The sequence below is a fragment of the Heterodontus francisci genome, chromosome 24, assembly GCF_036365525.1.
Source record: "Heterodontus francisci isolate sHetFra1 chromosome 24, sHetFra1.hap1, whole genome shotgun sequence".
In the NCBI taxonomy this organism is placed as follows: Eukaryota; Metazoa; Chordata; class Chondrichthyes; order Heterodontiformes; family Heterodontidae; genus Heterodontus; species Heterodontus francisci.
The window spans coordinates 29051356-29067376 of NC_090394.1; the positions used below are offsets into that span (position 1 = coordinate 29051356).

Genomic DNA, 16021 nt, shown 5'->3' on the forward strand with positions numbered 1-16021 from the left:
GAAAAGTGCTGGTATGGTTGCGCTATCTTGATTAATGTGTTGCTGCTTAATAATCTAGCAATTGATATTAATTGATTCTGGCATGTAAATGTGTTTGATGATTATTTCCCAAAAGTATTGATCTATCAATAACAAACAGTATTGATTTGATTGACTTTCTTCCAATATATTTATATGGAGCCAAAGAACAGAACCAGTTATAGTGTTATGACCCTGTTTTTTTTTTCTGGCAAGAATGCAGTGTGCCTTTAAGGCTGGAAAAGGAGCAGTACTGCTTTAAGGCAACAAGTTCCAGAGACTGAGTCAAAGAATGCATGCTTGTTGCTCCGGGATACAGCCACATAGGACCAAAGACACGAAATACATTGTTGCCGAATGACGTTTGAAACTAGCTGAAAAACTGTTTTTTGACAGAAAAACAGACAGACAGCTGGACCAGCATATACTGAAGACAATGAGAGCTCTCTCTCCGTTTATTTAAACCCTATTTATTATACTCTCAGAATTGTGATGTCAAGCTAGATTAATTTCTTAAAATAAACTAACCAAATTCCTTTAAACTACTGAACTGTAATTGATGAAATTCATCGCTGGAAAAGAGCATCAGTTCAACGGCTGAATTAGACTATGGACTGTTCTACTGTTGATGAACCTTTTTTCCCCCCCATAGGACGGCTGTGAGGACTTCAAGCAACCTTGGACTACTCCACATTGGAAGATTTCACTTCGGTAGGAGCGTAAATATGCAAGGACTCTAATTTGTTTTATTTTATATGTTGATTATATCTCAGTAGTGTTTAAGAATTTCGTTTTTCTAATTAAACAGTTAATTTGTTGATCTAGAGATACCTAGTTTGGTTAGCCTCTTTCGGAGGTTAATAGATGGTACAATTTGGCTGCATCTTTCTTTAATTTGGAAAGTTTAAAATGATATGTTAGGCGACCCGTGGAGGGACGGGACTGAGTCAACAGCGCGTTTCCCCCACCATAATCAGAATCGTATATTTTGATTGGGGGCTTTGACTTGAGTGGTTGGTCGGAATAACAGCTACATTAAAAGAACCTGTTTTGAAGATAAGGAACACAGTACCAAGAGACCATCCCATTTTTGTCACAACCTCTCATCTAAATTCACAAAGTAATTAAGACAATAAGGTTATTAAGTTCAAACTATCAATGGGTAACAATAATATAGGGTACAAAGCACTTTTGATTTAACGTGCTCCACTCTACCTCAATACAATGTAAACCCATTAGCAAAAATTCCCATTTTTAATACTTACAAGGCAGTCAGCTTCATGACAGGTCTCCTACCAGAAAGATCACTACTTTATTTAAGCATGTAGCAGATCTGTCACTGGCTGGCTTCCCTCTTTTTGAGCAGGGAATAAAAGCCTTCCCTGTTCTAGATGTCAATTCCAGTGATCCAATATGATTAAAATGTACAACAACAGCAGCGACACTGCAAGATTTAGAAATGTCTCCTTAATGGGTAGCTAAAATGAAAGATGATTTTAAAAAGGCATATTTATTTGAGAGTGCAAGAATACTTTAGATTGTAAATACTTTTAGTTTAGTTTAGTTTAGTTTAGAGATACAGCACTGAAACAGGCCCTTCGGCCCACCGAGTCTGTGCCGACCATCAACCATCCATTTATACTAATCCTACACTAATCCCATATTCCTATCACATCCCCACCTGTCCCTATATATTTCCCTACCACCTACCTATACTAGGGGCAATTTATAATGGCCAATTAACCTATCAACCTGCAAGTCTTTGGCATGTGGGAGGAAACCGGAGCACCCGGAGGAAACCCACGCAGACACAGGGAGAACTTGCAAACTCCGCACAGGCAGTACCCAGAATCGAACCCGGGTCCCTGGAGCTGTGAGGCTGCGGTGCTAACCACTGCGCCACTGTGCCGCCCAACAGTTTTGCAACAGTACTATTCCTCTTGAAGCCACTTGCAGACATAATTTACATTTACAAAAGGGGGATGGGATTTAAGTCTATTTTCAACACTCACCCATAGCTCTGCATGGAATATCAACAGTTTTTTCTACTTCACCCTGAATCCTCCGCTCAGGCTCTGCAGTAAAATATGGTGGTTCTATGGGAGAAGAGTGGAGATATTAAAGTAAACCCAAATGTAGGGTGAAACACTAACGTGTACAAATACAAGTAGGCTTTAAACAAAACTCCTAACTTATCTAGAATCATCCCCAGAAAAAAGGTTCCACCTTACAGCCTGTGTTTTGTCTTTAGCCCAGCAAATTCATATGAGCTTCAATGACATAGGGCAGGGATAGCCTTCATGTAGAACACCCAAGTACTAGCACTGGTCCGGAAAATCTATGATGGCCATATCTTGGTGTAATTACGGAAATGCACTCACTCGGAACCTTTACTACTGCCCCTGGTGTACTGTCTAAGTCCATGGTGAGATTTTCTAATTTACATTCCAATGGTGGGCATCGGCGCCACTAGGAGTGCCTGCCTGCTGAAGAGGCTGTAAAGTCCAGCTAAAGTTTATTATCCGGGAGGGTTTGCCAGGTCACCCTCCATTCCTACTGCAACCACCAACTCCCTAGAACCAACAAGGTGGTGCCACTGTGGCCACCTTTATAAAGGGTAGAGTAAAAAAAATCAAATTGACCATTTTTTGGTAATGTGCAAGCTGGCACTAATGACAACTGATTGTCAGGAAATTGTGCCTGGTACGATCATAAACCAAACCCCAGTGAAGACCTCGCTGCATGGGAACTCCTGAAGTAGGGAGTACCAACCTCAGCCCCAAACCTCTTACGGTGATACATATGTACGAACATACGAATTAGGAGGAGTAGGCCATTTGGCCCTTCGAGCCTGCTCTGCCATTTGATAAGATTGTGGCTGATCTGATTGTGGCCTCAACTTTACTTTCCTATCTATCTGCTATAACCGTCGACTCCCTTGTCAATCAAGAATCTATCTAACTCAACCTTAAAAATATTTAATGACCCTGCTCCACTGCTCTCTGGGAAAACGAATTCCACAGACTAACAACTCTCAGAGAAAAAACTTCTCCTCACCTCTATCTTAAGTGGGGGATCCCTAATTTTTAAGTTGTGCCCCCTAGTTCTAGTCTCTCCCATAAGAGGAAACATCCTTTCAGCATCCACCCTGTCAAGTCCTCACAGGATCTTATGGGTTTCAATACGATTACCTCTCATTCTTCTAAACTCCAATGGATACAGGCCCAACATGTCCAACTTTTCATCATAAAATAAGCCCCCCCCACCCCCGCCATCCTGATGACTATGTTTATAATGGGCAGAAGGTCCCACAAGACAAAGAGGGACCTCTAATGTAATGCCAAAATAGCCGTAGATTTTTACAGCCATTAAGTTTAACAAAGTGTAAATGCAGGTGAAAATCTATTACTTCAGCCATCCCAAAACTGTAAGAAATTAATCTTTTCACTTTTTTCCTATTTGTTCAAGACTGCAATTGAACTTTTTCACCAAGACAAATAAAATCTTCCTTTTTCTCAGGACAGCTTTATTTAAAAACTTACTGGTTACGCTTCACATTAATCAACATCATAAAACATATCCAAAAAGTACTTGAAAAATTTTAATTTTGTAAATAAATATCTGCATTTCAAAAGCTGGAGTGGAAATTCATTCCCAGAGGATTAAACACAGGTCATTACCTATAATGGAGAGGTAGGCACGTGCATGAACAGGAAGAACACTGCTGCTCTGTAATGTGGCCTCACATTCATACATGCCGATAACAGCTGAGGTTGGATTTAAGATCGTCAATCGCCTTCCAAATGCTGTGATTCCACTCATCAGTTTCACACCACTTCGCTTCCAGGTAATATTCAGTCTGTCCACAGGCCTATCGGAAGTGAAATGGTAAGGTCATTAGTTGTTACATAAGCATTCTACTACCCATCAGTTCTATTAGTCAAGGAAGAGAGCTGTAAATATATTGGATCAGATTTTGCTGACAAAAAATAATGGAGAGCTTAATGCACACATTGCTAGCACTGTGTAAATCGCCCATAAACGTGTGGCAAGGAAGATATACCTTATGAATTGCGAGTCACCCCAAGTTGCTGGATGGTTTGGCGCACTCAGCTATTAGCTTCGTGAAAACAGCAGCTCGCCATCAACCTCCGAGAGTTTCATGCAATTGCTGCACTTGCACATTTATTGCTAATTAAACTTAATGCAGAAGGGTTGGGCAGGAATTTAATAGCGCAAACATCTTTTTAATGGGAAATTTATGTTGTTGCGATGTGGCTCAACCTCTCCAGCCCAGAATGGGAACTATTTAAACTGAATTCTCATTCTTACAGGTAGTAAATTGTTGTTGGAGATTTTTTTTTAAATTAAATTTGTTTTCTTACTTTTCCTTTATCTTTTTTCTATTTCATCTCAATGCAATATTTCTTTCCCTTTTTATTTCTCTTTCCATACCTGATTTGACTCTAATTCACCCTATTTCCTTCTCCATTGTTCCTGTTTCTTTCTCAAACCTTAAATCCCATTTTGCCCTAGCAAAACCTTTGGGGGAAATTAAATCAATGCAGCAATTTGCTGGTCACTTTGATCTAGAGTGGAAAGCATTGGACAAAGTTTAATTAATACTAAATGTGAAATAGAAGAGTTTCAGCTTCATTTTATAAGCGACTAATATTCTTTTCCATATGAAATATTTCTCATTTGCCAAAAGGCACCTTTTTATAAAAGTACTATTCATAAAGTACATCTACATAAAGCACACTATTGAGCAGAGATAATTGTGACTTTCCCATTTTCTGTCCCCTCTTTAGGTTTTATGCGACACAGCATTTGGCAACATCATTGCAGGACCTTGCTAAAGTTGGTTTTTAGTTTGCTACAACAAAGCGTCAAAGAATGCCACTCATCATTCTTCAATTATACTTCCTTTCCTCTGGGGAATAAATCTAACCTCTACTTGACAACCCCAGGACAGTCTGCTGGATGTGAGAAATCACATTGTGGGAATTCAAAGGGGCAAACAGTGTGTTACCACTCATTGGAACAGCAGTTAGTCAACAAATGCACTGTGCCAATGGACTGCCTGCAGCTCCCTAGTTCAATGCATCATTTAATCATTAGAGTTTTTCAGTGTAATGCAGTATTCAGTCGATGGAGATTTCTTGTGTAATGATCCATTAATACTTGGCTCCAAACTAGCATTATCATTCCAGATATCCCAGAGACCTTACACGGAAATGATGAAAGGACATCTGAGACAACCTCAGTGGAAATACTGGCAGATACCGAGAATTTGAGAACTCTTTCAGAAGATAAAATGTACCTACAATAATTATATCCACATTCCTTGTATGTACTTCATATTGTGCGTGAATTGTAATGGTTTCAAGGGCTCAAAGGATATCTGCACTGAAACTGTCTTTTGAAATTACAGGATTCAAATGTAATAATTTACTTGATTATATCTCTTATTTTTAAAATATTCAGAATCATGGCAATTTATTTCTGCTCCAATCAACTTTCGAAAATCAGAACGTTAAAACAATAATAGCCTCTTCACCTTGTGATGTAAAACACAGAATACGTATTATACAGTTCAATGATATTTACTGCCGACAATAACGTTTGGATTACACGTATCTCTGAAACTGTAAATTACAAGAGAAAAGATGCAAAATGTTAGACCGTGATGATGGTTAAACCTCCACTAGCAACTTTGTAGGAATAATGCCCCAAGAATTGCATCTAGTTAGTTAGACATTTTTCCTCATGCTTCAGTTCAAAGAATTTTTGCCCTGCAAGTTGCTGGAATTGTGAGCTGATAACAGGGCATCTGGGACCTGGGTGAACAACGGGACCAACAATCTGTCTCCTTAATCAATGGGATTAAAGGTTTGAGAAAGAAACAGGAACAATGGAGAAGGAAATAAGGTGAATTAGAGTCAAATCAGGTACAGTAAGAGCAATAAAAAGGGAAAGAAATATTAGATTGAGATGAGAGAGAAAAAAGACAAAGGAAAGGTGATAAAACAAATGTATTCTCAGTGGACACAATTTTAAGAAAGGAAAAGGCGAATGTTAATTACACCATGAAAGTTTATAAAATGAAACATTTCTCAGCAGGGATAGAAAACAAGCCATCAAGACAATGGTGACTTGTTAAAGGAGACATAAAGATATCCTGCCTTATCTGCATCTGTCTGTGACCCCTATGTGTGCAAAGACCCAAGAAGCTAGGGAGTAAACAAGTGACCTGGCATGGCTAGGTACCAGTGCTTCATTGGTTCTGAGGGCATCAAGGGTAGCAACAGAGCTGTGTGAAGCGGTTGATACAGTAGGGCTCATCTCTTCTAACATGTGCCACTCAGACTGGTCAGTAGAATTGAGGAGGCTTCTATGGAAATTGGTGTTTTTAGCATTCAAGTTTTCAGTCCTTAGTTCTTATGGTAGTCTTTGTAATAAAAGGCAGAGGAATTCTTGTCTAGAAGGACATTTCTGTCGTATCAAAAATGCAACTTCAATGGAGAAGGAGAATGTTTACAGAGTAGTTATACCTAGGTGCAGAGAATTCAAGAGGAACAGAAAGCACCTCTACGTCACTCTGACATCTCAGAAGGTTAACACCATTCTCCCAGAGGAAGGCAAGCCAACCAGTTCAATAGCACCAGCTTGTAAAGGGGGTGTCTATTCTGGAAACATCGCTTTAAACTATTCAAAAGGCTGTATTTTAAAGTTGTTAATTTTTAACTGTCTAAGGAGTCTAATTCTAAACAAATATCACCAATTTATATCAATCTCAGATCTGATAACTGTAAAATTTAGAATAAGCAAGCAGTTAATGCTGAAATACAGTGACATAACTGAACTGCCTTTATAACCTCAGTTATTTTGCTAATTAGTCCCATCTGCCAATTACTTGCATACTCAATCTTTAAGTTTAAACACTGCTATGATTCTAAGGTTAATAAAGAATGTTTCATTTGTGATTTTGTTGCTAGACTTATCTTTGATAATTAGCAAGAAAGAGTTAAGTCATTCACTCAGCAATTTCTGTGGATCCCAATTGGAGGACAGTAGTGTAAATATTAATATAATCCTAACAGGTTGATGTAAGACAGTTGGTGTGCCAAATCTAGACATCATAAATTGGGTGGTAAACCCCAGACAGTTCTTTAATTAGGGGTCAAGGTTAAAGGTTAAATATTCATCTGATCCCCTTCAATGTTTTTGTTAACATATCAATCCCGATGTTCTTAGAACATGGTTTTGTTTCAATTTTGTCAGGGTCAACGACAATTATTAATAAAATACAAATGTACATTGCTTTATAATAGTTCATGGGAGACATCATAAGTCAGAGAGGATAATGTCTTTATTTCAGCTTTCTGGCTTTTAAAATAGGCCTCTGGGACAAAAGTGATTATAATAGTTCCAAATCACTTCAAAGCAGAAATTTAAAAATATAATATTCTTTAAAGTATTTTTATTATGTATTCTATCGAAATGCAGTTTTGCACAGATTGTGTCCCTATCTGAACTGGAGACTCATAATATATGTTAATCTTTAGTGGATGGGTGCAGAGGAGTGCTGAATTTTAAAGTAATATTTAAAACCTTTTTGGTAATAATTGTGGAGAATTTTAGATACAGGTCAGATTGAATATATATTGGGGCAGATTCTGCATACTCTCCTGACTGTAAGCAGCACTTGGGCACTAGTTTGGAAACCATGGGCCGCAGATCCCAATTTATTGTTCATTAATTTAAATGGACAGAAAATCAGTGGCCATGGCCCTGATTTCCCAACCAGCATTTCTAGCTTGTGTCAGTTCTCGCTGGAGGTGCCCGATTGGCAAATCTGCACTATTTTATGCGAAGAATTTCACATTTAGAGATGCATTGCGAGATCAGCTGAGGCCTTTCAGTTAATACTTACATTCTTTCCAGTCAGTTGTTGAGTTTGAGCTCTAATAAATGATTTTACTGCTCATGTTGTTTTTGGTAAACTGGTTAAAAGCAAATCTAGGAAAAAAAGTGTTCACATACTGGAATACACTGCCTCAGAAGCAAAATCAACTGAGGTGTTTAAAAGGGAGAAACATAATTACTTGGGGAGAAAAAGGTATGAAATGTTATGGAGAAAAGTCAGGGAATTGGGATTAAAAGGATAGAGCTATCACAGTTGTCAAAAGGGGTGGAAGAAACTCCATGGCAGAAAGTCTGACTCCAGTTCCTCGTCTCCAAGTAATAATTTGTGTGTTGTCTGTAATTTCTTCCACTGACAAGTCAACTAACCAGTTTTGTACTTAGCAACAAAATTTTACCCAACTATAAAACCTTGGCAACAGTATGATAGTTAATTTGGAACAAACTTAGCATTATATGGCACTGGCCAACTGCGAAATGTAATGAGTTCTTTGTTGTCTTATGCAACATAAAGAAGACGTGTGGAGTCCAGTTTGTTGAAGATCTCAAACAGGTTTATTAACAGCTAAATTAGTATGTACAGTACAGAGCAAACTATTTACAGAACCTTCGTCTAGGGTGTTACGGTTGCAGAGTGACTCGGGCTTCAAGTCACATGACGACATCTTGGTACTTAGCTCATTAGTATACTGAGATCTTAAAGGGAAACCACTTTTAAGGCAATCATTCAACATCCCCTTTCTTTCCAAAGATAAGTCTCATATGGTACAACTAAAAACACATAAAATTAGATAACAAAATTAGTAATACAGGGTACAGACTATAAAATTTACAGGTACAAGCATAAGGATTGTGAAATTTACAAGTGCAGAGGCTTAAAAGTCCATATATCATTTTGGTGGTTTGACAACTCTTCCAGATCTGGTTATGGTATAACCATCTGGGGATGTGGATTTCACCCTTGGCTGTTTTTGGTTTGCAGGCATTTTGTCAATGTGTTGATTGTTTTCCTGTTGTTCTGTCACACTGTCATCATCAGAGTGTGTTCTTTTGAGACCACTGTGCGCAATTGGAGTATTGCACACTTCTCTTAGTTGGCTTCGGTTCCTTCACAACACCGCTCCGCTAGATGCTGTAATCTCGTAGGACCTAGGCTCATTGCATACTTTGGATACCTCTATGGGTAATTAACATTTAATATTCTCATTGTGGGGGTATGACCCTGACCTTCTGTCCTACGTGTAGCTGAGCTAGTTCCACCCCTGCGTGTCGGACATGCACCATCTTCATTCTCCCCTGTTTTTCGAGCAGTGTCTCCTGCATCTCGGAGAATTTGGACAGATGGTGACTTGGCAGGATCGTTCTCACTTGTCTGCCAGACATGATCTCTGCTGGTGACGGTAATCCCATATCCATAGGTGTAGCTCTGAGGTGGAGCATGGCAACATGAAAGTCTTGATTCATTATCCCATACTTCAGGATAAATGATTTGACTCTGCGAACCATTCACTCAGCATTGGATCTAGGGTAATGTGTTGAGGATGTCACATGGCTTATGTCCCAGTTGGCACACATATCCCTGAAAGGTTTGACCTTATACTGTGGCCCATTGTCAGAAATAATTTCTTCAGGTTGTTATGAAAGTGCTTGCATTTTAAAATATTTTTTGAGGACTCATGTTTAAAAATTATGGAAAGTGATTCATTTGAACGACTTAAGAGATTCCATAGATACTGGACTTTTTTTTTAAGTCACTGGAAAGACTTTGGGACTTTGTTTAACAGCACACTTACTGGAAGTCACATCTTCAGCTAGGTAAACAGCAGGAGCCTTCTGACTAGGGGAGTTGTTTCCAGAGAAGTGACATGTGAAGCTTTATGGTGGTCAAGAGTTGGATTCATTTTGGATATTGTTTTGGTTCAGTTGGGGGTAAGCCTGCTAAGAAAGAAGCCACCAGCTCATCCTTTTCCACCCCTTTCAGAAACCTTGAGAATCCAGTGTATGGACTGAAGAAATTGATGCTGCATTTCTCCTGAAAAGCCTGCCAAACTAATTCTCGACGTCGCCTGAAGAGAACTGCTCCAAAAAAGATCCCAGTGACAGCCGTCTATGAGTACCTGGATGCCACACTAAAAGGACCAGAGGAGACCATTGCATATCCTGTCCTTTCTTCCTTCAAGAATTAACAAGAATTTGTCCGAAGTATTCTTTTTTTGTTTTGTAAAGAGATCTCTGCAGAGAAAACATCTTTTTTCCTTCTTTAACCGGGGTGTGTGTGTGTGTGTTGGGATAATTTTACTTTCATATTTCAACGTACGTGTTAATGCTTTGCATCTTTATTGAACTAGTCTTGTTCTATAACAAATGAATACTTTTGTTATTTATTAAAGAAACCTGGTTGGTGGATTTCATTCTGAAATAAAAAATAGTATAATTGGCCGCATCAGTAACTGGGTAAAACATTTAAATATATGTTGCGATCTGTGGAGAAGTGGAACTAGAGAAAGACAGTGCACTCCTCCATCCTCGGTCGTAACAAGGTGCACCAAATAGACTGAATATGGCACTCAATGTGTCTGCAACGACTGCACTTGAAGTGTCTTTTACCTGTCTGACAACTGGAAATCTGGAGAAATAATCAGTGACTAAACTAAAGTCGTCTCTATTAACGGAAAATAAATCAGTGGCGATTTTGGACCAAGGGACTGACAGAATTTCGTGAGGGCGTAGAGGTTCTTTGCGTTGTTGTGGCTGGTGGCTCTGGCGTACCTCGCACATCCTCACTAATCTTTCGATGTCAGTGTTGATCCTTGGCCAATAAACAGGGTCGCCTGCCAATCATCTTCATTGCTCTATGCCCATATGGCCTTGGTGAAGTTGTGACAAGATGTCCTGTCACAGAGCTTTGGACACAACCACTTGTTTTCCCTTAAAGGTGACATCTCTCGAGATACTGAGTTCATCGCGTGAAGGCCAAAAGCACCTAAAGGTTTCTGGAACCTCTTTTACTGTATCAGGCCAACCTTCTACGATAACTCTCCACATTGCCTTCGGTTGTGGGTCATTGGTTGTTTCTGATTGTAGTTGGTCACATTTGTGCTGAGCAAAATGCAATAAATTGATTTTGAGCACATCATCCACCTCAATGTCCATGCTGTCTGCTTGTAGATCCAGTGAAACTTCTTCATTCTTGCTTAGGTTTGGCAATCGGCTCAGCGTATCCAAGATGACCATTTTGATACCCGGTTTGTAGCAGACGTTGAAGTCATACCCCTGTACTTCCACTAAGAGTCCCTGTAGTCAAGATGGTGCACTTGTCAATGGTTTGCACCAGATCATCTCTAGTGGTTTATGGTCGGATTCCAAAGTGAACTGCTTACTGAACAAGTAAGTGTGGAACCTTGTGATCCCAAATACCAGAGCAAGTGTTTCACGCTGTATGTTTGAGTAATTGGAGAGCGCTAAGGATAAACATTTGGACCCGGATGCAATTAGTTTGTCATCCTACAAGATGCACGTTCCTAGCCCTGTGAGATGTCGAATTCCAGGATTGTCTTCTTCCTTGGATCATAGTACTGTAGGGTACAGGTTTCTGCTGAAAATGCTTGTTTGAGACACTCAAATATATGCTGATGGCCCTCCTGCCATACAAATGATATGTCTTTCTGTAAGAGCTCTCTCAGTGTTGATGCTTTGTCAGAAAAATTTGGAATGTATGGTGCAAAGAAATTGAAAAATCCAAGACAGCTCTGGAGATCCTCCTTGTCTTATGGGGTAGGCTTATGCCTTACATCTTCAACTTTACCTGGGTCAGGCCGGATTCTGCAATCAGAATAGATGGAGCCAAAGAAATTAATCTGACTTGCATTTACCTGGCACTTCTTGCTGTTAAAAACGAGCCCTTCATGACGAGCTACTGCCATCACTGAATGAAGATTTCGATCATGCTCTTCTATGGTTTTGCCTATTATGGCAATGTCATCAGCACTGCATATACATTCAGGCACGTTTTCTATAATTCTGTCCATATGTTGCTTAGACAGATCTTGACTGACAGATAAGCCGAAGGGTAGTCTCTGCAAGCAGCATCTTCCAAATGGTCCACTGAAGGTGGTGACTTCTTGCGATTCCTTAGCTAGGTATACCGACCAATATCCACGTTTAGCATCCAACTTGGAGAAGAATTTGGCTCCTGTGAACTTGGGATTCCATTCCTCTGTCAGAATCTTGTGGGGGCATCTCTTTAGGGAGAAGTTCAGACGCCTTGGATCTAGACACACCCTGATTGCTCCATCCTTCTACAGTATGCACGTAATCAAGCTGCAGTGATGATACACATGAAGGATGATGACATTGCGTTCCATGTCATCTAACACGCGCATAAGCTTTTCTTGTATGTGCACGCTGCACTGTCTGGGAGGGTCAATCGACAGAATTGTATCCTCTCCGAGTACGGCATCGCCTTTAAAATCTCCTATGGCGTCAAACCAGTCCGAGTACATTTGTTGTAGGTCGTCGACTGATTCAATGCGGGTACCCTTGGTCTCTTCTGCTTTAATGGGTGCCTTGCTGACCTCGTGGATGGTCACGATGTTGAGGTCCTTACATGCTGGTTCAGGCCAAGATCAGATCAGCCATGATCTTACTGAATGATGGAGCAGGCTTGAGGGGCCTTATGACCTACTGCTCCCAGTTCTTATATTCTTATCAGGGGACCAAAATCATGAGAGGCTAGCGCTAATTAAAGCTAGCCTGCACAATTTAAAGCCAGCCTGCACCACTTAAAGGGGAGGTGGATTGTGGCTGGAGCAAGTGCTGGAAGTCATTCACCAACTGATTCTGACCTGGGAAAGACAGAAGAATTGTAGAGCATAAGCGAACAGGCTCCAGGGTTTTTGGACGCTGCACCGGAAGCCTTCGTGGAGTAGATGCAAAGGAGGGGAGACATCCTGTATCTGCAGGGGTCAGGAGGCAGTAGGAGCAAATAGCCATGGAGGTCAAACCCAGGATTCAAGCCCTGAGGAATGATGTAGTGCCTTAAGAGGTTCAATGACTTGAATGCACTTTCAAATGCCATAACCTACTAACTGCACCACTAACCTCAGACACTTATATTGAGCAATATACCACTGTCCCATCATTAAACTACCTCAGCCCCAGCACCCACCTACCAACTCATCCCACACTCTTTTCTGTAGCTCTGGGGCTTTTCTGCAGCCTCTTCTCAGGTCCTGCAGTTTTGGTGCTTTTTTCAGGTCAACCCACTTCAAATTATTTCTTCAAACTCCTTCAAATTATTTTTCTGGGTGTAGCATAGTAAGAACCCCCGTTGTTCTCGATCTCACCGCTGATCACCATGTTGTATGTTTGTTTGATACGCACCACCTTAATTAGTCTGGCTTAGAGAGATTCTTTAGTCTGGAGTCGTTAGAACATTAACCTTTATTACAATATAACTATGTACATCTTCATACCAATCTGTGTGACTCCTCCAAAGCAATGCTGCATCTATCTTTAAGTCTCTCTCATATGTGATACCTTACCTCCTCGTGGTAGGAGGTATTCTTTACACATGCTCAAGATTAACCCTTTCAGACCCTTATACTACAGTGCATACCACTCAACCTTCTTTGGGGAGCTGCTTCCGTGCTCATCTGAGTTCTCTGTAGCAGAACTCAAGTGTGACCTTGCTGTCTGGAAACCTGGCACCTGTGTTTATCTTTGCCTCCTGCCTTGGCAGTAGGCCATTCATACCAGGTATATCACAACTTGCTATCCTCTAAATTATGCACAGCGTCTGTAGCTAAACTGGGCTGCAAGTCTGAAATCAAGTGACTGTGGTGTGTCTCCATCATCACTGTTTTCCTAATGTTCCTGCACCCCCTGACCAGTTTGCACTTCTTGGATACCTGAAAGAAGAAAGGCACAAGACTAACATTATGGTCCAGGGTGTTGCGAAGTAAGGGGTGCAAGTTTACACCATCTGCAGCGTGTAGTTTAATGATGGGACAGTGGTATATTGCTCAATATAAGTGTCTGAGGTTAGTGGTGCAGTTAGTAGGTTATGGCATTTGAAAGTGCATTCAAGTCATTGAACCTCTTATGGCACTACATCATTCCTCAGGGCTTGAATCCTGGGTTTGACCTCCATGGCTATTTGCTCCTACTGCCTCCTGACCCCTGCAGATACAGGATGTCTCCCCTCCTTTGCATCTACTCCACGAAGGCTTCCGGTGCAGCGTCCAAAATCCCTGGAGCCTGTTCGCTTATGCTCTACAATTCTTCTGTCTTTCCCAGGTCAGAATCAGTTGGTGAATGACTTCCAGCACTTGCTCCAGCCACAATCCACCTCCCCTTTAAGCGGTGCAGGCTGGCTTTAAATTGTGCAGGCTAGCTTTAATTAGCGCTAGCCTCTCATAATTTTGGTCCCCTGATAAGAATATAAGAACTGGGAGCAGTAGGTCATAAGGCCCCTCAAGCCTGCTCCATCATTCAGTAAGATCATGGCTGATCTGATCTTGGCCTGAACTCTGCTTTCCTGCCTGTTCCCCATAATCCTTTACTCCCCAATAGTTCTAAATTCTGCTAATCTCAGCCTTGAATATATTCAATTCCCCTGCCTCCACAGCTTTCTGGGATAAAGAATTCCAAAGATTCTCAACCCTCTGAGAGAAGAAAATCCTCCTGATCTCCATCTTAAATGGGTGACCCCTTATTCTGAAACTATGCCCCCTAGTTCTAGATTCCCCCCATGAGGGGAAACATCCTCTCAGCATCTACCCTGTCAAGCCCCCTCGGAATCTTAAATGTTTCAATAAGATCACCTCTCATTCTCCTAAACTCCAATGCGTATAGGCCCAACCTGCTCAACCTTTCCTCAGAAACCAACCTCTTCATCCCAGGTGTGCAGCCATTTAACAGCATGGTTAGTGCTGGCTACACGCTACAATCATATTAATCAGCAGGCAGCACCAAGTTGGCTTGGTGTCTGCATCACATTAAATGAGCATGGATTAATCATGCCTCATGATCCCCACACCATTTTGGGAGGCCATCGAATTTAGACTCCTCTGCGTCATGTCACACTGTTCATGTTGTATGATCGCCTTAAGTTTGATATCCCTTTAAGATCTCAGTATGCTAATGAGCTAAGTACCAGGATGTCGTCATGTGACTCAAAGCCAGAGTCACTTTGCAAGTGTAACACCCAGATGAAGGTTCTGTAAATAGTTCGCTTTGTACTGTACATACTAGTTTACCTGTAAATAAACCAGTTTGAGATCTTCAACGAACTGTACTCCACGCATCTCATTTATGTTGCATAATACAACATAAAGAACTCATTATATGGTGGCAGCTGTGGTGAAAAGACAAAGTCTAAGTTGAAGATCATGGGTAAAACAGCTATGAAAACGACCCTTCCTACAGCCACTGGAGAGAAAGTTCAACAGAAATACTGGCCCAAACAGTGGAAAGAAAAAAGAACTTACCTCCAGCTGTGGAAGGAAGAGTTCAGAACGACAGGCTGCAAATCCATTCCTGCGATTGGGTGAGTCATTGTGCTGACGGTCGAGGAATCCCCAGTTTAAAAAAAAAAGCTCTGAAGTGCTTAAAAATTGATTTTTTTCCCCCCAAAGCTCCATGGGAGAGAGGAAGAAAAAAACCAGGGAAAACTCAATTCCTCTCCCAGGCTGATGGAGGTCAGCGCCATTAAAGCAAGTGTTCGAAAGCAAAAAGCGCGGGAAAACCCTGGACAGTGCAGAGTCTCCATTCACACAGCCAAAGTTTAAAAAAAAACTACTTGAGCATGAAGAACAGTCTCCATTCATGCAGGTACAGCACTGGCATCTACCTGGCAATGTGGCACATTGCCCAGGTATGTCCTGTGCACAAAAAGCTGCACAAATCCAACCCAACAATTACCGCCCCATCAGTCTACTCCCGATCATCAGCAAAGTGATGGAAGGGGTTGTCAACAGTGTGATCAAGTGGCACTTGCTCAGCAATAACCTGCTCACTGACACTTAGTTTAGGTTCAGCCAGGGCGACTCAGCTCCTGATCTCATTACAGCCTTGG

General features: G+C 41.0%; 1 protein-coding gene across 3 annotated transcripts in view; it reads right to left on the reverse strand.

The window, feature by feature from the left end:
* Window positions 1-16021, reverse strand: part of sdk1a (sidekick cell adhesion molecule 1a) — a 973689-nt gene that overhangs the window by 350476 nt on the left and 607192 nt on the right. For all 3 annotated transcript variants that reach the window (XM_068055814.1, XM_068055813.1, XM_068055815.1), the window contains exons 7-8: window positions 3699-3889; window positions 2031-2114 (exon numbers count right to left, since the gene is read on the reverse strand). In XM_068055814.1, coding sequence (XP_067911915.1) covers window positions 2031-2114; window positions 3699-3889 — 275 coding nt within the window. The remainder of the gene's footprint in view (window positions 1-2030; window positions 2115-3698; window positions 3890-16021) is intronic.